The sequence below is a fragment of the Ascaphus truei genome, chromosome 1 (assembly GCF_040206685.1).
Source record: "Ascaphus truei isolate aAscTru1 chromosome 1, aAscTru1.hap1, whole genome shotgun sequence".
NCBI lineage: Eukaryota > Metazoa > Chordata > Amphibia > Anura > Ascaphidae > Ascaphus > Ascaphus truei.
This window is the reverse complement of record NC_134483.1, coordinates 452,067,735-452,088,551: the sequence shown is the minus strand read 5'-3', so window position 1 is coordinate 452,088,551 and position 20,817 is coordinate 452,067,735. Positions and strand designations below refer to the sequence as shown.

The 20,817-nt window shown below is 45.2% G+C and overlaps 1 protein-coding gene across 5 annotated transcripts in view; it reads right to left on the bottom strand.

The window, feature by feature from the left end:
* Nucleotides 1–282: 282 nt before the first annotated feature.
* The window catches only part of ZGRF1 (zinc finger GRF-type containing 1), a 95,197-nt gene continuing 74,662 nt past the window's right edge, over nt 283–20,817 (bottom strand). For 2 of the 5 annotated variants that reach the window (XM_075617000.1, XM_075617009.1), the window contains 7 exons: nt 19,244–19,371; nt 18,644–18,767; nt 14,748–14,924; nt 14,135–14,269; nt 13,516–13,780; nt 2,847–2,980; nt 283–1,026 (listed from right to left, as the gene is read on the bottom strand). In XM_075617000.1, the coding sequence (XP_075473115.1) occupies nt 1,003–1,026; nt 2,847–2,980; nt 13,516–13,780; nt 14,135–14,269; nt 14,748–14,924; nt 18,644–18,767; nt 19,244–19,371 (987 nt within the window). In that variant the 3' untranslated portion in view covers nt 283–1,002. The other 3 variants (XM_075617017.1, XM_075617026.1, XM_075617035.1) reach the window with 3 other exon arrangements.

Sequence of the window (20,817 nt, the reverse complement as noted above, 5' to 3'; positions counted from 1 at the left end):
AGTGGAATGGTGGTAGTTAGCAGGTTCTGCCGGTATGATATATCTTTCTTTTAGAACGGTGGACTGCAGTAAAAACAGGACGATTGATTGCAACGTTTCGTACATGTAGATTTGTGTGCAAATTGTAGATCCTGTTTGAACGGGTGAAGAGGCCTTCTTTAAAATACGCAGTCCATATACTATCCAACTGCAATATTGTCAGTGTACTTACTGTGTATACATTTTCACAGCATTTTAGCAAGCCCCACAAAAAAAACCCATATATTGCTCCCCACTTTAGGCAGAATACATTAGCGCCACCTAGTGAAATCTCTTTGATTATTTTATTGCTGCAGATTGCTGCTTCAATTTATAGCTTATACATAGTTCAAACACATAGAAACACATACAGATCGTCAAGTAACTTACTTAAACATCTTTGTGTGGTTTTCTTGCAAAGCAGCGGTGGACTGCCTTAACAGACTTATTAAAGTCTGCAGCAGTCACTGTTATTCACGGTATACACTGCATTTTCAGCTCCATTTTGCGGCGGTGATATCTGCCTCGCCGTGTGACTGCATAAAGATCTTCAATTATCTTGTTCAATAGAAGAGGTAATTTGCAATTAACTACAGTGAACAAACACTGAAGGGGTTTGGTCAAGTAGTGTAGAAACTGTCAACCATACACTTTAATTACCCCCATATACAAATAGGTTTATTGCTATCAACCCATACCAGAACAATGATGCTCTGTTCATACAGTTGCACTTTTAAAATAATAAATATTAGTAAACAGTTGGCTGCTTCCATTGCAGAATGAGAATTCTGTAAGCCAATTTTTCCTTATTTCTGCTTTGTGAAGAGTCATATTCCACCTGTCTTACAGTACAGCATAGTAAGTGAGTGCCGGGCAGATGCTCCCTGTTTGTAAGCCGTCCAATAGAAGCAATAATAGAAACAAAATGTGCGTGGTTTAAAAATAAATAAATTATTTCTGGAGCCTAATTTTTTTTTTCTTCTTTCAATTCTTTAAGGAGGGCTTTACCTGCAATGAAAAGAAGAAAAGGTTTAAGCTTCTTATCCCTGGGGATTTACATTTAAGCCAAGGGGCACAAACCAAAGAGAACCATGAAGGGTCACTTTGTAACTGTACTGAACAATTAACACAGATTTAATTGTTCGGGTGGAACGCAGATCAACGAAATAATAATAATAATAAAAAGGTTCTTTAAACACTCCCTTTATCTGCAGACTTCCATAGTCTTTTCACAATGTGTGATTTCTGTTTCTGATTTGCCAGCATGTATTAACAATAAGGCTAAGGCCCCGGTAACTCCGCAGCAATGCGCGCCCGCGAGATTGGCGGCGCGTGCAGCCGATACCCTGGTCTGCAGCTCACTGCAGGAAGAGAGACCGGGGGGGGACGTGGCGGGGGAGTGACGGGGGCGCGGCCATGACGTCACCCGGCAGGTTCGCCCTCATTGGCTGAACCGCCAGGGGGCGTGCCGTATCGCTCGTCGCGAGTCCTGCTCTCAATTCTATTGAGAGCAGGAGCAGCTCTCGCCCCAGCGCTGCGGCCCCCCCTCGCAGCGGGCCCGGTGCCATTGAGGGGAGGGCTCTCGTCCGTGCAGCGTGTAGGTAGTAGGCAGCGAGGTCAAGGCCTAAAGCTAATCAAGAACCCATGAACAATATAGAGCAACATGCTGCGGGCTTATCATGTGAGCGTAATATGGTTATTGTAGGTGGACCTCATGGAGCATTGTCCAATACTTCACTCATTGTTTACATCTGTAACATAGATGTTAATCACAAGTCTTCAAGTTGGATTATACCTGGGACAACAGTCCTCAAGGGCCACCAACAGGTCAGGTTTTCAGGATATCCCTGCTTCTGCACAGGTGGCTCAATGATTGGCTCAGTCAACACGAAGACAACAAAATTAGTGAATTATTAAAATGGGTGTGTTTTAAAAAAAAAAAAATACTATTTGCATGACCTGCTGGAAGTAATTAACATGGTGCGTAGAGATGTGTAAGAAATGTGCACATGCTGGCACCGCCGCTATATTAGGAACATTTGTGGCTGCTGAAAAAGTTACGCACATACTTTATGAAACTTCGACAAAAAATGCCGTCTACCAATATGTTACTTAGAGAGCATCTTTAAACCCAAAGTTTTCAAGAAATGTGTCATTTATTTTGTGAATATGGCACATTTTGTACACATTCGCATAAAAAAAAGTATCCTTCTTTTGACACGGTGAATTGTCAAATAGCTTTGAAATGTTACAGGGAACTTGCTGCTGCCCGCCTTCTCCTTCCGAATCACTGTGTCAAATGACGCCGCGGACGTCACCAATGGGACGTGAGACGGCGTCTCGTTACCATGGTAACATGAAATTACGACACCAAATGACGTCATGATGTAGAGTTACCATGGTAACGCAACTCCGTGTGACATCACATTGGTGGCACTGCGATTCGGAAATAGGAGTGCGGCAGCAAGGAGGAGGCCGCCACGTATAAGTGCCACGGGGCGGCGGATCTTGAAATCCGCCGCTGCTTGTAACGGCAACTTTTGAATGACTGCCACCAGAATTTCTTATTTGTGGAACAGATGCCTAATTAAAGAAAGAGTTATACAACATCCACCTTCATATATGTCCTAAATTACACAAATGATGGTTCAAAGGAGGGCATAAAAAAACCTGCATTAAAAAAACCGATCATGCTCAATCAATATACCACCCAAAATAATTGTAACACAATAAAGATTACTATAGCCGGATTCCTCAACAAGTTCACTTTTTGATCCATGTTATATGATTGTTGTTACATTAGCTTTCAGTGACAGCTTCATATTTACCTTCCCATCTTTTGCTTTGGGTTTCTTCTTCTGCACATTTGTGTCTTCCTCGCCTTCCTCCTCTTGGTAACGCATGAGTATAGCATTCAGCTCTTCTTCCCACTGACTTACAGGTTTTAAACCATTTTTTTGCCCTGGAGTGAAATAATTTAAAAAGATGACACTAATTACAACAGACCAACAGGTCCTCAACATATGTGTTTAGAATTTAAGATTGTTATTTGGTTCTATATTTCCATCAAGCAATCCCAAAATATACAATACACACTGCTTTTAATTAGAAGCCCATTTAAGCCTCATAACTAAAGATATAAAATAGAAGCATTTAGAAAGTTGCATTGATTAGTTATACAACTGCAACAATGAAAATATGCAAGAGCATTTCACAATGAAGTATACAGTATGAGCAGAAGGAAAAAGGAAACGCTCCCTACAATATCAATATACACAAAATCCCCAATCAACCTCAAGAACCCCAAAACCCACAACATCATTTATAAAGCATATATATTACGTCAAACAGGAGAGCTACTGAGCGTTGCCAAATGCATACAACAAAAGACAAAAATGCCCAACGCTACATCCAATTTGACTAAATGAAGCTGGCCTAGCCTGAATGGGCGGCACAGCAGATGACCGTGGGGGCTCGGCCTCCCCGAACCGGATTTTCCGCAAGAGCGGCCGGGGGAGGGGTATTAGGCATAAAACCGGCAGCCAGGAGGGAGGTGCGGCCTCTTGCTCCTGGCTTGCCACAGATTCGGACGTCCCTCTCCTCTCCTGCAAGGTTAAGGTAAGGCCCCCAAAGGGGGTCAATTCCCGGGCACCCCCCCCTCCCGTATTGCCGTGCTTTTCGAATTGGCGGCGAGGGGGGCGGGATTCAGGGAGGAGAGGGACTCCATGCTGCGGGCTGGTGCCCCCGTCCTCCATCTGCAGTGTGCGGGCGCGAGCCTATCCCGTGCGGCAGCGGTTTACCGGCTTTTTGTGCGGCGGTCCGGCCCGCTCGGGAGGCGAAGGTACAGCTGCTTTCCCTTCCCTCGGTGCCCACGCGGTGCTCCTGCACATGCACTTAGGTGCTCCGAGCATTAGGGCTCTGGACTGTCCGCCCCCATCCGGGCCGGAGTGCCGGGTGGAGCGATCGGTGGGCGGGGGGGAGTGGGGGAAGGAGGAGAGGTGCCTGGACTCCTGCTCCCACGCGGCACCGGGGTACGCGGGGGGAGCGGGGCGGGGCAGGGGGCAAGCATGGGAGGCGGGTCACTTCTCACCCCCACACCGTTGGTGGGGGAAGAGGCAGAGCGAGTAGTCGGGGGAATCACCCGGCGTGGGAAGCGGGCGTACGGGTCTCCCGCGTGGCGCCGCTCCCGACGATAGGGCCATCACCAGGGGGAGAATGGGCAGGGGAACAGGACACTGGCGGGCGAGACGTGCCGGGGGGAGTTTAAGGACATGGATAAGGGTCTGCTTTCCTGCACCCCATGGTTAGTTTGTGTATATGTGCGTAGGCGAGTATATAATTAGGGTTATGGGTGTATATAGGTAGGTATGTATGTATTGGGTATATGGGGTAGAGGTGAGTGGGTATGCTTATGTGTACGGATATATAGGTGTGGGATATAGTGGCATATATATGTATAAGTTGCGTGTATATATAGATATCTATATGTGGGCGGGTATGTATGTGGATATAGATATGGTTATATAGGAGGTTGGTGTGGGTACATGAGTGTATGTATAGGTGGGTATATGCGGAAATAAGGGGCATGGGTGGCGCATATATACGCTTGGACAGGGCGGTATATATGGATAGAGGTATGTATACGTAGCGGTCATGCATAGGGAGGGGCGTAGGCAAGGCGGGATATACAGATACGGGGTTACACATGTTCTGCCTTAGTTAAGGGGGAAAATCACATGGGCGGGTATTGCCAGGACAGGCGGGACCCTGGAGGCAGGGATCCTATTGGGGGATTGATCAGGGGTTGCTTTCGGGCTCGGTGGAGTGGCTCCGACTGGCTGTGGTTAGCGTGGGTTAGGGTGGCCGGGTAAGGGGGGTTAAATCCAGGGGTGACTCGGTTGTCTCCCTGCACTCAAGCAAGGGGCCGGGATAGGGTTCGGCCCTCAACATAGCTCATTGCTCCCAGATATATTTCCAAAAAAAAAAAAAAAGTTGATATACAGAGGTAACATGTAATTTTGTTATTACAGCAGTCGCGCAGTAAGGCCAGCACATAGGCAAAGCACAGCACAGCACAGGACCACGACGAAGGGTGGTTGCACCAGCAATTGTGGGCACTGATGCAGGGATCCAGGAGCAACCAAGGAGGGTCGAGCAGCCGGGAGAGCGCTAAGTGTGCCGAGGCATGGCCGTCATCAAGCGACGAAGGCGGTCCTAGCGGGCGGAGCGCGACATCCGGTCAGGTTGCAGAAGGGTACGTCAGTGTCGACTGGGGAAGGCCACAGCCTGGTCACGGGAGAGGCTGTGGGGTGGTGGACGCAGCCTGGAGAACAAGCAAACGGAAGGTGGCGGATGGTCTACAAAAAAAAAAAAAAAGTGTGCGCATATTTATGTATATAGATATATATGTGTATGTATGAGCACGGGTATGAGGTCCAACACAGACGGAAGATCCCACCGCCGGGCGCGGGGATAGCGGTGTGGGTCTGGCCGCGAGCTGAACGACAGACGGGCCATGGGACGGGCGAAGGGCGCCCAAGGTGGATGAGCGGAGCACGTGGGGCCAACAGCGGGCACGTGCGGGGGGGGGGGGGGCTAGGGAGGGGGGCGGGGCTGGAGCCCCGGATGGCGGACCTACGATTAGAAAATGAATCCTGTGGCGGTTTTTTTTCAATCTTGTTTTCTTTTACAGGAAAGGCGGGAGCGGTCGGGACACGGTCGACCTCGCTTTGCGGCGCTGGTACGTCATCCACGGCTCGTAAGCGGACGGGGCGCCCCGTCGGGCCTGCGAAAAGAACTCGGAGGGGCAAGGGCCTCGAGGTTGGTCCCGACAGGCGGTTCACATCACCACCGGGGACCGGGGCACCAAAGGGTAAGCGTAAGAGAACTACGCATTTAGGGTCGGGGGGCAACCTTGCCAGGCATCAGCGGTTCCCCGATACCGGAGAGTTCGGTAGCGGGGGCGGCAGGCAATGCCGAGGCGAGATTGATCAGCGTAATGGAAAAGGTAATTCAGGCGGCGTTACTAGCGGCAGGCATAGGCAAGTCAAGCGAGGCACAAGGAGGAACAGCAGCAGGGGGGAACCCCGGAGCAGCAAGCGCGTCAGCTAGGCATACACAGGAGCAGGCTTCAGTGGGGGAGGAAGGCGCAAGCAGCGCAGGACCAGCAGTTAGTCAGGTAGCAGTGGCAGGGCATGGAGCGGGAGTAACGGCAGCAGCTAGCGAATTGGAGGAGCAGCGGAAGGGGCGGGGATCGTGGTGCCAGTAGCGGCATCAGGGTCAAAGACGGTGGGGGATGCGGCATATGGGGATTCGTACGCAGCGGTCACCCGATCCCTGGGCGCGTATCTGTCAAACGAGGTGAAGGAAAGAATTTGGGCGGGGGGACTATGTTGAGTTACTGACGTTGCTTCCCGGGTACAATGAGGTGGTAGCGAAATACGAGAAGATTGGGGAGGCCAAGAAGGATGATGTAGAAAGACGGTTGTACCCACGCACTTTCGGTAACTGGGTGCAGGCGTTTGGAATATTGGCGGGCGTGGCGGGCAAAAAGGAGCCGCAATTATGCTCCACGTTGTTCAAATACCAGGACATAATCAGGAAGGCTTCCAAAAATAGGGGGGAATGGGATGGTGGACATACGACGTGGAATTCAGGCAAAGTATGCAGGAGAATAAAGGGGTGGTTATGTGGGACCATAAGAATGTTGACTTATATTTAGAACACATTTTGGGGGGAGGAGGTTCAACCTCTCGTGGGGCAGGCTTTCAGGGTGACATGTTCAGTTGGTACTGTGTCAGGTTTGCTTATAAAAGTACTGGTACTGTGGCAGGTTTGCTTATAAAAGTACTGGTACTGTGTCAGGTTTGCTTATAAAAGTACTGGTACTGTGTCAGGTTTGGATATAAAACTACTGGTACTGTGTCAGGTTTGCTAATAAAAGTACTGGTACTGTGTCAGGTTTGCTTTTAAAAGTACTGGTACTGTGTCAGGTTTGCTTATAAAAGTACTTGTACTGTGTCAGGTTTGCTTATAGAAGTACTGGTACTGTGTCAGGTTTGCTTAAAAAGTACTGGTACTGTGTCAGGTTTGAATATAAAAGTACTGGTACTGTGTCAGGTTTGGATATAAAAGTACTGGTACTGTGTCTGTTTGGATATAAAAGTACTGGTACTGTGTCAGGTTTGCTTATAAAAGTACTGGTACTGTGGCAGGTTTGAATATAAAAGTACTGGTACTGTGTCAGGTTTGGATATAAAAGTACTGGTACTGTGTCAGGTTTGCTTATAAAAGTACTGGTACTGTGTCAGGTTTGCTTATAAAAGTACTGGTACTGTGTCAGGTTTGAATATAAAAGTACTGGTACTGTGTCAGGTTTGAATATAAAAGTACTGGTACTGTGTCAGGTTTGGATATAAAAGTACTGGTACTGTGTCAGGTTTGCTTATAAAAGTACTGGTACTGTGTCAGGTTTGCTTATAAAAGTACTGGTACTGTGTCAGGTTTGCTTAAAAAGTACTGGTACTGTGTCAGGTTTGAATATAAAAGTACTGGTACTGTGTCAGGTTTGGATATAAAAGTACTGGTACTGTGTCTGTTTGGATATAAAAGTACTGGTACTGTGTCAGGTTTGCTTATAAAAGTACTGGTACTGTGTCAGGTTTGGATATAAAAGTACTGGTACTGTGTCAGGTTTGGATATAAAAGTACTGGTAATGTGGAAGGTTGAATATAAAAGTACTGGTACTGTGTCAGGTTTGCTTATAAAAGTACTGGTACTGTGTCAGGTTTGGATATAAAAGTACTGGTACTGTGGCAGGTTTGGATATAAAAGTACTGGTACTGTGTCAGGTTTGGATATAAAAGTACTGGTACTGTGTCAGGTTTGCTTATAAAAGTACTGGTACTGTGTCAGGTTTGCTTATAAAAGTACTGGTACTGTGTCAGGTTTGCTTATAAAAGTACTGGTACTGTGTCAGGTTTGCTTATAAAAGTACTGGTACTGTGTCAGGTTTGGATATAAAAGTACTGGTACTGAGTCAGGTTTGCTTATAAAAGTACTGGTACTGTGTCAGGTTTGGATATAAAAGTACTGGTACTGTGGCAGGTTTGGATATAAAAGTACTGGTACTGTGTCAGGTTTGGATATAAAAGTACTGGTACTGTGTCAGGTTTGCTTATAAAAGTACTGGTACTGTGGCAGGTTTGCTTATAAAAGTACTGGTGCTGTGGCAGGTTTGCTTATAAAAGTACTGGTGCTGTGTCAGGTTTGCTTATAAAAGTACTGGTGCTGTGGCAGGTTTGGATATAAAAGTACTGGTACTGTGTCAGGTTTGCTTATAAAAGTACTGGTACTGTGGCAGGTTTGGATATAAAAGTACTGGTACTGTGGCAGGTTTGGATATAAAAGTACTGGTACTGTGTCAGGTTTGGATATAAAAGTACTGGTACTGTGTCAGGTTTGGATATAAAAGTACTGGTACTGTGTCAGGTTTGGTTATAAAAGTACTGGTACTGTGTCAGGTTTGCTTATAAAAGTACTGGTACTGTGTCAGGTTTGCTTAAAAAAGTACTGGTGCTGTGTCAGGTTTGGATATAAAAGTACTGGTACTGTGTCAGGTTTGGATATAAAAGTACTGGTACTGTGTCAGGTTTGGATATAAAAGTACTGGTACTGTGTCAGGTTTGGATATAAAAGTACTGGTACTGTGTCAGGTTTGGATATAAAAGTACTGGTACTGTGTCAGGTTTGGATATAAAAGTACTGGTACTGTGTCAGGTTTGCTTATAAAAGTACTGGTACTGTGTCAGGTTTGCTTATAAAAGTACTGGTACTGTGTCAGGTTTGGATATAAAAGTACTGGTACTGTGTCAGGTTTGGATATAAAAGTACTGGTAAAGTGTCAGGTTTGGATATAAAAGTACTGGTACTGTGTCAGGTTTGCTTATAAAAGTACTGGTACTGTGTCAGGTTTGCTTAAAAAAGTACTGGTGCTGTGTCAGGTTTGCTTAAAAAAGTACTGGTACTGTGTCAGGTTTCAATATAAAAGTACTGGTACTGTGTCAGGTTTGGATATAAAAGTACTGGTACTGTGTCAGGTTTGCTTATAAAAGTACTGGTACTGTGTCAGGTTTGCTTATAAAAGTACTGGTACTGTGGCAGGTTTGGATATAAAAGTACTGGTACTGTGTCAGGTTTGCTTATAAAAGTACTGGTACTGTGTCAGGTTTGCTTATAAAAGTACTGGTACTGTGTCAGGTTTGCTTATAAAAGTACTGGTACTGTGTCAGGTTTGCTTATAAAAGTACTGGTACTGTGTCAGGTTTGCTTAAAAAAGTACTGGTACTGTGTCAGGTTTGGATATAAAAGTACTGGTACTGTGTCAGGTTTCAATATAAAAGTACTGGTACTGTGTCAGGTTTGCTTATAAAAGTACTGGTACTGTGGCAGGTTTGAATATAAAAGTACTGGTACTGTGTCAGGTTTGGATATAAAAGTACTGGTACTGTATCAGGTTTGCTTATAAAAGTACTGGTACTGTGTCAGGTTTGGATATAAAAGTACTGGTACTGTATCAGGTTTGCTTATAAAAGTACTGGTACTGTGTCAGGTTTGAATATAAAAGTACTGGTACTGTGTCAGGTTTGCTTATAAAAGTACTGGTACTGTGTCAGGTTTGGATATAAAAGTACTGGTACTGTGTCAGTTTGGATATAAAAGTACTGGTACTGTGTCAGGTTTGCTTATAAAAGTACTGGTACTGTGTCAGGTTTGGATATAAAAGTACTGGTACTGTGTCAGGTTTGCTTATAAAAGTACTGGTACTGTGGCAGGTTTGGATATAAAAGTACTGGTACTGTGTCAGGTTTGGATATAAAAGTACTGGTACTGTGTCAGGTTTGGATATAAAAGTACTGGTACTGTGTCAGGTTTGCTTATAAAAGTACTGGTACTGTGTCAGGTTTGGATATAAAAGTACTGGTACTGTGTCAGGTTTGCTTATAAAAGTACTGGTACTGTGTCAGGTTTGCTTATAAAAGTACTGGTACTGTGTCAGGTATTGATATAAAAGTACTGGTACTGTGTCAGGTTTGCTTATAAAAGTACTGGTACTGTCTTAGGTTTGCTTATAAAAGTACTGGTTCTGTGGCAGGGTTGGATATAAAAGTACTGGTACTGTGTCAGGTTTGCTTATAAAAGTACTGGTACGGTGTCAGGTTTGCTTATAAAAGTACTGGTACTGTGTCAGGTTTGCTTATAAAAGTACTGGTACTGTGTCAGGTTTGGATATAAAAGTACTGGTACTGTGTCAGGTTTGCTAATAAAAGTACTGGTACTGTGTCAGGTATTGATATAAAAGTACTGGTACTGTGTCAGGTTTGGATATAAAAGTACTGGTACTGTGTCAGGTTTGCTTATAGAAGTACTGGTAATGTGTCAGGTTTGGATATAAAAGTACTGGTACTGTGGCAGGTTTGGATATAAAAGTACTGGTACTGTGTCAGGTTTGGATATAAAAGTACTGGTGCTGTGGCAGGTTTGCTTATAAAAGTACTGGTACTGTGTCAGGTATTGATATAAAAGTACTGGTACTGTGTCAGGTTTGGATATAAAAGTACTGGTACTGTGTCAGGTTTGCTTATAGAAGTACTGGTACTGTGTCAGGTTTGGATATAAAAGTACTGGTACTGTGGCAGGTTTGGATATAAAAGTACTGGTACTGTGTCAGGTTTGCTTATAGAAGTACTGGTACTGTGTCAGGTTTGGATATAAAAGTACTGGTACTGTGGCAGGTTTGGATATAAAAGTACTGGTACTGTGGCAGGTTTGGATATAAAAGTACTGGTACTGTGTCAGGTTTGGATATAAAAGTACTGGTACTGTGGCAGGTTTGGATATAAAAGTACTGGTACTGTGGCAGGTTTGGATATAAAAGTACTGGTGCTGTGGCAGGTTTGCTTATAAAAGTACTGGTACTGTGTCAGGTATTGATATAAAAGTACTGGTACTGTGTCAGGTTTGGATATAAAAGTACTGGTACTGGGTCAGGTTTGCTTATAGAAGTACTGGTTCTGTGGCAGGTTTGGATATAAAAGTACTGGTACTGTGTCAGGTTTGGATATAAAAGTACTGGTTCTGTGTCAGGTTTGCTTATAAAAGTACTGGTACTGTGGCAGGTTTGTATATAAAAGTACTGGTACTGTGTCAGGTTTGGATATAAAAGTACTGGTACTGTGTCAGGTTTGGATATAAAAGTACTGGTACTGTGTCAGGTTTGCTTATAAAAGTACTGGTACTGTGTCAGGTTTGCTTATAAAAGTACTGGTACTGTGTCAGGTATTGATATAAAAGTACTGGTACTGTGTCAGGTTTGCTTATAAAAGTACTGGTACTGTCTTAGGTTTGCTTATAAAAGTACTGGTTCTGTGGCAGGGTTGGATATAAAAGTACTGGTACTGTGTCAGGTTTGCTTATAAAAGTACTGGTACTGTGTCAGGTATTGATATAAAAGTACTGGTACTGTGTCAGGTTTGCTTCTAAAAGTACTGGTACTGTGTCAGGTATTGATATAAAGGTACTGGTACTGTGTCAGGTTTGCTTCTAAAAGTACTGGTACTGTGGCAGGTTTGCTTATAGAAGTACTGGTTCTGTGGCAGGTTTGGATATAAAAGTACTGGTACTGTGGCAGGTTTGGATATAAAAGTACTGGTGCTGTGGCAGGTTTGCTTATAAAAGTACTGGTGCTGTGGCAGGTTTGGATATAAAAGTACTGGTGCTGTGGCAGGTTTGCTTATAAAAGTACTGGTACTGTGTCAGGTATTGATATAAAAGTACTGGTACTGTGGCAGGTTTGGATATAAAACTACTGGTACTGTTTCAGGTTTGCTTATAGAAGTACTGGTACTGTGTCAGGTTGGGATATAAAAGTACTGGTACTGTGGCAGGTTTGGATATAAAAGTACTGGTACTGTGGCAGGTTTGGATATAAAAGTACTGGTACTGTGTCAGGTTTGGATATAAAAGTACTGGTACTGTGGCAGGTTTGGATATAAAAGTACTGGTACTGTGGCAGGTTTGGATATAAAAGTACTGGTACTGTGTCAGGTTTGGATATAAAAGTACTGGTACTGTGTCAGGTTTGGATATAAAAGTACTGGTACTGTGGCAGGTTTGGATATAAAAGTACTGGTGCTGTGGCAGGTTTGCTTATAAAAGTACTGGTACTGTGTCAGGTATTGATATAAAAGTACTGGTACTGTGTCAGGTTTGGATATAAAAGTACTGGTACTGTGTCAGGTTTGCTTATAGAAGTACTGGTACTGTGTCAGGTTTGGATATAAAAGTACTGGTACTGTGGCAGGTTTGGATATAAAAGTACTGGTACTGTGGCAGGTTTGGATATAAAAGTACTGGTACTGTGTCAGGTTTGGATATAAAAGTACTGGTTCTGTGGCAGGTTTGGATATAAAAGTAGTTTGCTTGCCTGATCGCATGTTCGTCTGCATGAACGACTTTTTTGAGTGCTGTGAGAAATGTGAGCCAGCGGAGGTGCGCACACCATCGTGCTCGCGCCTGATCGCGACGCATTTTTGTCTCCATGAAGGCATTTTAGTCCTATGAGAATTTAGGTAGATGCCAGCAAAGAAGTTTCACTTGAAAAAAAAAAAAAGAAAAAACCCCTAATTTCCGCAATCATATCCCCGCCCAGTGGTTGAAACTTATTACAAAAAACAAAACAAAAAAACAGTGGCAGTATGACAGATTAAAACAAAATAATCTAAACCCTTACTAAACTAACTGAACTGTATTTTAGAACGATTTGTGCACTACGCATGCTCTACACAGAAATGAGAGAAACGGGGGCATTTCTCTGCGTGTGTGTAAAATCAAAATTAGCGAGACTCTTTACCCCCTACTACCATGACACTTTTACCACTGACCACCCCCGCCACCAATATCCTCCTCCATCAACACTTAAAACAAATTAACATCACATATGCATGTATGTCGTTTCTTTTACATAGTGCCACTCGTGTGCTCAACACCTTACAGATATAGCACACACAATATAACATAGGGATATGGGATTCGTAATAAGCATATGTTAAAAGAATAATATAAAAAGTAAGCATTGGGGAAAATGTGCCTCTGCCAGCAAGGCTTTGAAATGAAAATATATATTTATCTGCATATAATATTTATACGTTTTGACGTTAGTTATAACCTTGCACTTCTGAGTGCACAAGTCTGTCTGCAGGAATTGAAATAAGATTCCCATTGTACTACAGTTTGGCCAATTACCCCTTTCACAGGAGTAAGTTACTTACTTGGTTACCGCAAGTCAAAAACCTGGATTGGATCAGACTAACGCCAGGATTCCTTGACTGCCATTAACTTAAGCTACGATACCCTTCATTGGAGCTTCAGTAATCCTCCACTAAGAGCCTTATTTATATCTGTTATTGCCTTTACCAAGTTGTGTTTTCTGCACTTACTTTCACAGTGGTTAATAACATTCTCCCACAGCTTGTTCTTCCTCAAGCAGGCTAGGTTGCCGACGATCAGCAAGTGTCTCTTCCCCCTGGTCAGTGCAACGTTCATTCGCTTTTCTGAATCAATGAATCCGACCTGCCTTGTCCGAACGCAGGACAGGACGATTATTTCCTTCTCGGCTCCTTGGAAGGCGTCCACTGTGGACACCTGAACTGCTTTCAGCTCCATGGGGTCACAATGTGTAGCACTGCTAAGTAAACTGCACAGCTGGAGGGAAAAAAATAATTTGCTACTCAAATGTTATACTTCCATTAATGACTAGATATGGAAATGTGTGTTAATGTTTCATTTAACTTAAAAAAAGCAATATATGAACCATTATTCATATTTCGTGCATGTATGCTTAGATATGTTGATTTGCTTAAAGGTCTTTAAGAATTGACATTAACAAATAATAATCTAACTACAGGCCGTAGTACTGCTAAAATCATGAATAACTGGGACTGTACCTATAAGCTCAGTCCTTTCAGCAGAAATGACCACATGACATAATCAGATTTGTTTGATCCCTTTTAAACCCCCAGTTTAGCCTCTACTTTGTACCTACACTCAGAAACAAACCTTGTACATCTGTGACTTGTACAGGGTTATCACACCAATCATGGATCCCTCAATTCCACTAGCAATCAGAGATTGGATAAGCTTCACGGTAAAGATGGCTTCTTCCACATTTTGAAAGCTGTTATTCCCCTCCACCTAAACATGAAAAAACATAGCGGGGGAAAAAGAGTAAGTGAAAACCAGGTGCATTTGATATTGGACACTTATCCGTCTGCATGTGGAACTCTGCAATCTCTGCACATTCACTCAAGTGAATGAGAGAATGATCCTGCCTGGGGATTGATCCCCAGGCAGGATCAGGGCCAACAGTACTTATTAACTTCTCAAGATATATTCTTCTTTAAAAAAAAATAATAATAATATATATTTCTGTTGTTGGAGATAACAAGTCTTCTTTAATACTTTTGTTTAAAAATTTTTTTAACCAAAAGGCGTAGTCCATTTAGGAATTGCAATAAAATCACTGAACCATTTGCACAAATTTTTTGGTAATTTATCTAGGCCGCACACTGTACTCTGTACAGAACTACAACTAATACAATGAATAATTTAATGAATGGTGACTCCATCTGTGGTTAGCTAAAGTTTTTGAATGACACTTATGTTCACATACTTGCTCTGTGCCGTTCACGTTGTAAAAGCATAATGTTGGCAACCAGTCCAAAAGAGGTCTTCTGTCTGCGTCTGACACCCCATTCATGAGGTTACCCTCATAGAAAAGTTCATTAGCTATGGCACTAATAGCAGGATGACATCGATATTGAGTCCTTAACATAATAGCCTTATGACCCTATAAATTAAAACAAAAAACAAAAACACACAACTACAGTATGAAAAAAAAAACATACCATTTAGTTTCACATTTTCTGAGGGACCAGTGTATTTTACGATAAGCACTCGCTGTGGATATCAAAGTGGTGACCATACAAGTCCTAAAGGTATAAATAACCTTGATCACCATTAGTGATTATGGGTAAATGACATCACTAATACACAACCTCCAATATAGATCATTAGCTGAGAGACCCGGCGTTGCCCGGGATGTAAATGCGTAATAGGTAGTATTATTTATAAATCGTGGAACAATAGGTGACTATTTGTTGTAAAGGTTGGATAATAATATTGAAAAGAAAGATGGAATAAAATGTAATACGATGTTGTTTAAAAATAGTTTATTGTAAACACACCACAGTACAATGTATATTTTGGTGACATAACAGATGTAAAAATGTGAGGCGTGTGTCCTGCTAGGGTGTGAGGCGGCACGTGGCGCGTGGGTTGTGAGTGCTGTCTGTGAGTGGGGGTCCTGCTACGGTGTGAGGCGGCAGGTGGCGCGTGGGTTGTGAGTGCTGTCTGTGAGTGGGGGTCCTGCTAGGGTGTGAGGCGACAGGTGGTGCGTGGGTTGTGAGTGCTGTCTGTGAGTGGGGGTCCTGCTAGGGTGTGAGGCGGCAGGTGTCGCGTGGGTTGTGAGTGCTGTCTGTGAGTGGGGGTCCTGCTAGGGTGTGAGGCGGTGGGTCAGTGATGTCGGTGCGTAGGGGCGGGAGGCAGCAGGTGTGTGTGGCGGCAGGTATGTGTCGAGTGTGGCGGGTGTCTGTTGAGGGCGTGCAGCGGCTGTGAGGCGGTGGGTGAAAGGCAGAGGCGGCCGTAGTAAAGGCGGGTGAAAGGCAGAGGCGGGGAGGCGGGCAGGAAGGCGAAGGGCGGCGGGAAGGGGAGGAGGGGGTGGTGGAGGGGGGCAAGGGGGAAGGGGTGGAAGTGTGGGAGGGGGGAAGGGGTGGAAGTGTGGGAGGGGGGAAAGGGGTGGGAGGGGGGGGAAAGGGGAGCGGAGGGGGGGAAAGGGGAGCCGAGGGGGGGAAAGGGGAGCGGAGGGGGGGGAAAGGGGAGAGGAGGGGGGGGGAAAGGGGAGAGGAGGGGGGGGGGAAAGGGGAGAGGAGGGGGGGGGAAAGGGGAGCGGAGGGGGGGAAAGGGGAGCGGAGGGGGGGAAAGGGGAGCGGAGGGGGGGAAAGGGGAGCAGAGGGGGGGAAAGGGGAGCGGAGGGGGGGGAAAGGGGAGCGGAGGGGGGGGGGAAAGGGGAGCGGAGGGGGGGGAAAGGGGAGAGGAGGGGGGGGAAAGGGGAGCGGAGGGGGGGAAAGGGGAGCAGAGGGGGGGAAAGGGGAGCGGAGGGGGGGGAAAGGGGAGCGGAGGGGGGGGAAAAGGGAGCGGAGGGGGGGGGAAAGGGGAGCGGAGGGGGGGGGGAAAGGGGAGCGGAGGGGGGGGGAAAGGGGAGCGGAGGGGGGGGGGAAAGGGGAGCGGAGGGGGGTGGAAAGGGGAGCGGAGGGGGGGTAAGGGGGGGGGGGAAAGGGGAGCGGGGGGGAAAGGGGAGCGGGGGGGAAAGGGGAGCGGGGGGGAAAGGGGAGTGGGGGAAAGGTGAGTGGGGGTGGGAAAGGGGAGTGGTAGTGGGGGAAAGGGGAGTGGGGGTGGGAAAGGGGAGTGGGGGTGGGAAAGGGGAGTGGGGGGGGGGTGGAGAGCAGGGGGCATATGTATTGTCATAATTTATGTATCCGCACGCCCCCCCCCCCTGGAGTCCGTCCCCCCGCTGGCCGCTCCCCCTTCTTGGTTCCCCGTGACTCAGGGCTCGCCCCCCCGTTCCCCGTGACTCGGCCCCCCCGCTCCCCGTGACTCGCTGCCCCGCTCCCCGGACGACCGCTTGGTCCCCCCATTTACTGCCCGGGTGCCGGAGACGCGTGCAGGCGGCGGCAGGAGGCGCCCTGTGTGTGTGGGGCCTGTGTGTGTGGGGCCTGTGTGTGGGGCCTGTGTGTGGGGGGCCTGTGTGCTGGGGCCTGGCATGAGGCGCGAGACTGCGCGGCTGAAATAGGTGAGTTACTGGGGCCATATGTTGAGGCGGGACGCGCAGTGGTTGAGGCGGGACGCGCAGTGGTGTGACTTACCTGGGCGGGAGGTGTGTGTGTCTTTTGTACCTTTGGCCCGTCACTCCGCCTCAGGCCAATGAGAGGTGTGCGGGGGCGGGCGGCCCAAGGGAGCCATCTCATTGGCCTGAGGCGGAGGGACGGGCCAAAGCTCCAATGCCGCTAGGGACAGAGGACACGCAGACAGGCATACAGTGCTTTCAAAAATATATAGTAGATGTAGGATACGGACGAAAAATAATAACGTTTTATTTATACCAATGTTTAAAAATGCATGGAATATATACATAAGTAATAAAAAAAAAGTCTATGAACAAAGGGAATAGGCGGTTAACCAAAGCTAAATATAGTGTGAGCCTGATAGGCATACACCAGCATAAACCAGGCACAATAAACACCTATATTAGGTGTGTGGGATATGCTGGTGTATGCCTATCAGGCTCACACTATATTTAGCTTTGGTTAACTGCCTATTCCCTTTGTTCATAGACTTTTTTTTATTACTTGTGTATATATTCCATGCATTTTTAAACATTGGTATAAATAAAACATTATTATTTTTCGTCTGTATCCTACATGACCTATATAAGAGGTTGTGTATTAGTGATGTCATTTACCCATAATCACTAATAGTGATCAAGGTTATTTATACCTTTAGGACTTATATGGTCACCACTTTGATATCCACAGTGTGTGCTTATCAGAATTTTTTTGGACCCCCTTGGGTCTTATTGTATTATTGCTAATATTTCCTACTTGCACCCTATTTAACCATTTAATTTTTAGTCAACTAACTTTAGTACAGTAGGTTGAGCGGCATAGATCATCTCTTTGGTTGGACCTGTGTATTTCACTATTTTCCTCTGCTCTCTACAGTAGAATAATCAGGTTTTAGTAGTACGTTCCTTTGATGGCAGCAAAGGGTTTAATGTAGAGTTCATACCTATGGTTTGTCTGTATTGAGGGCTTAAGTGTCTGCTTATTCATTTCTGAATCAACAAACGTGTTACCTATGGTACAACACCCCCAAACAATCTGTTACTACTAAACGTTTGAAAAAGGTCCATGTAGGGACCGAAACGTTGATATGTTTGACTATATGTAATGAATGTTAACGTTTTGTACCAGTGCACAGGAGTGCCGACTCTGCATTTTTTGTACTATGCCTTGCCAGCTGTCTGGATTTGCGAGCACCCGGGGCAGCAGCAATTGAATTTCTTCACGAATGGCAAATGCTACTTTCAATCGTGTGATTTATAGACTACTAAACGTTTGCCAGACCTCCGCCCTTACATATTTTTGGGTTTGTTACTGTGGAGGCAGAAGTATAAAGCAATGTTCGGATTCCCTCCTTACGACTACGTTTAGTTTTGGGAGATAAAGTACTACAGTACTTCAGCTGCGGCTGCATATTAAAGTTACTGTCAATACATAAATCACGTATATGTGTCTAATGGGGTTGAGACAAAAATGTTTTAATAAACACAATACATTCTAAATCAGTAATTCCTTAAAGCCTAATAATTGAGTGCCACATTGCTATGAAATGTCAGTAAAAGATATCATAGTTACATTCTTTTTAAAATAGGACACAGGTGAAACATACCATTAAGCAAAGTCGTTTAAAGAGAGTCTGTTCCAGTCCATTTCCATGTGCAGCTTCGGAACCCTGAATAGTAGGTGGGAGCTGCTTCGGATCACCAACAAGGATCAGCTTCTCACATTGAAATCTGCAATAGGCATTACCGTGAAGCGTGTGAGGAACAGGACATTGAAGTTATATCATTCAGTATTCAGATTCTTCTGCTGTGTATTAAATAGAAGTAACATTGTTAAGAGTGATTTTTTTTTCTGTCACTTTGGAATTGTTGCGTTATTCTTTTCTTTGTTAAGCATCAGAAAAGGTCTGTATTTTATATTGCCCGGTATTTGTCGTCATGCTGTTCAGCTTTTTAAGCTTGGTTTTCAAATGAGAGTAAAAGACGGGACAGTGACACATGCCTGATTTCTCTCACTTCACTGCAACTTTACATATGCTACAAAGTGTGATTTCATTTGTCTTTTGTGGGGTTTACCAATGACAAACACACTGTTTACAAAGCAAGCAGGGACACAAAATAAGCCAAAGACAAATGGATACAAATCACACAATGGGGGACATCCTTAAAGTGGCTGAGCTTGTTTTTAGGATAAAGATCCATCTTACCTGGCAATAGGAAGAAGAGATACTGGCTCAGTTATCTGGCTGCATTCATCAAGTACCACAACTGGAAATGTCAGATTGCTCAAGCAAGCGAACGGGCAGGCAGCACAGGTAGCACCAACCACGCGCACCTTCCATTAAACAGGAGGGGAAGAAAAGGAAATGAAGGGAAACATACACCAGAAATGTATATGTTGGGCTTGTGGGTCTGCCCACTTATGGACTCACTAAACCATGCTACCAGTCCCAGTGCATGATCGCAGTTTTCCCATCAGTGGTGTTACTGCTAACTCAACGTCACTAATGGTTTGATGAATGAAGTTATTGTGTACCCATGCCATGAAACCCAACGGATTCAATATTTGGTGCCTTATTTTCAAGAGTCTCTGTGAATGCTTTGTTGTCTATTTTTCTTTTGTACAGCTATCAAACCTCTCAGAAAATGTCTGCCAACGTCTCATTTACTACCATAAAGCCTACAGCTGACTGAGGACTGCATCAGAGTAATCGTGGCCTTCTAACGCATTATGGGGTCTATGCAGAAAGCTCCGATAAGCCACTTATCGCCAAAAAAGCCTACTGCTATTCAGTAAGACCCAATAAGTCGGTGATAAGAGAGATTTTCAGAAAAATTTTTTGCCGAAAAATAAATAAATCGCCAAACGCTCGGCGATAAGCCAGTTATCACCACTTATCACCAGCTTTTCAAACTCGTGCAATTCTAGTAGCCCCGATTAGCTTATCGAGGCTAATCGTGGCTCTAGAATTGCGATTTCCTCTCTGAAAAGTTGGCAAGAAGTTGCCGATAAGTGGCGATAGAGGGGACTTATTTTAACACAGGATTGATAACAGGCCGGCGGGTGTCCCTGGGTGTCCTCAGGTGGGCCCCCAAACACTTGTGGGAACCACTCGAGGGCCCCCAGACACCCTTGGGAACCACTCGAGGGCCCTTAGACACCGTGGAAACCACTCGGTTTCCACGGGTGTCTAAGGGCCCTCAAGTGGTTCCCAAGGGTGTCTGGGGGCCCTCGAGTGGTTCCCACAGGTGTCTGGGGGCCCACGGGTCCCTCAGGGGTCCTCGGGTGATTCCGTGGGCTCTGGGGGTTCACGGGTGGTCCCCGTGGGTGTCCGGGAATCCTCGGGTGGGCCCCGTGGGTCCTCGGGTGGTCCCCGCAGGCCTTCAGTACCAATCTTGTTGTAAAATAAATAAAGATGGCATACATTTTAATAAATACACCTCCCCCCTCCCCCCACCAAACACATACAGTACAGTAATGGACAAAATAACTATTATCCAGATTTAATAATGGCAAATGAGCTATTATCTATATCAAACTTTAGCCAGGCAGCATAAATAAAGTAAATAAAAACCGTTCTACTTACCTCTGCCATCATGAAGGGCGTCCTCGTCAACATGGCACGGCCAAAATATCCAATACCAATAAAAATACAGTGAAAAAACCTTTAAAATAAAAATAACATACATTCAATTTTTTTTCTTACCTTTAGAGGTCTTCACCCTCCGATTCCCGTGCTCTCCGCAAGCTCTCGAACCAATCCACGATCCCAAACAGCAA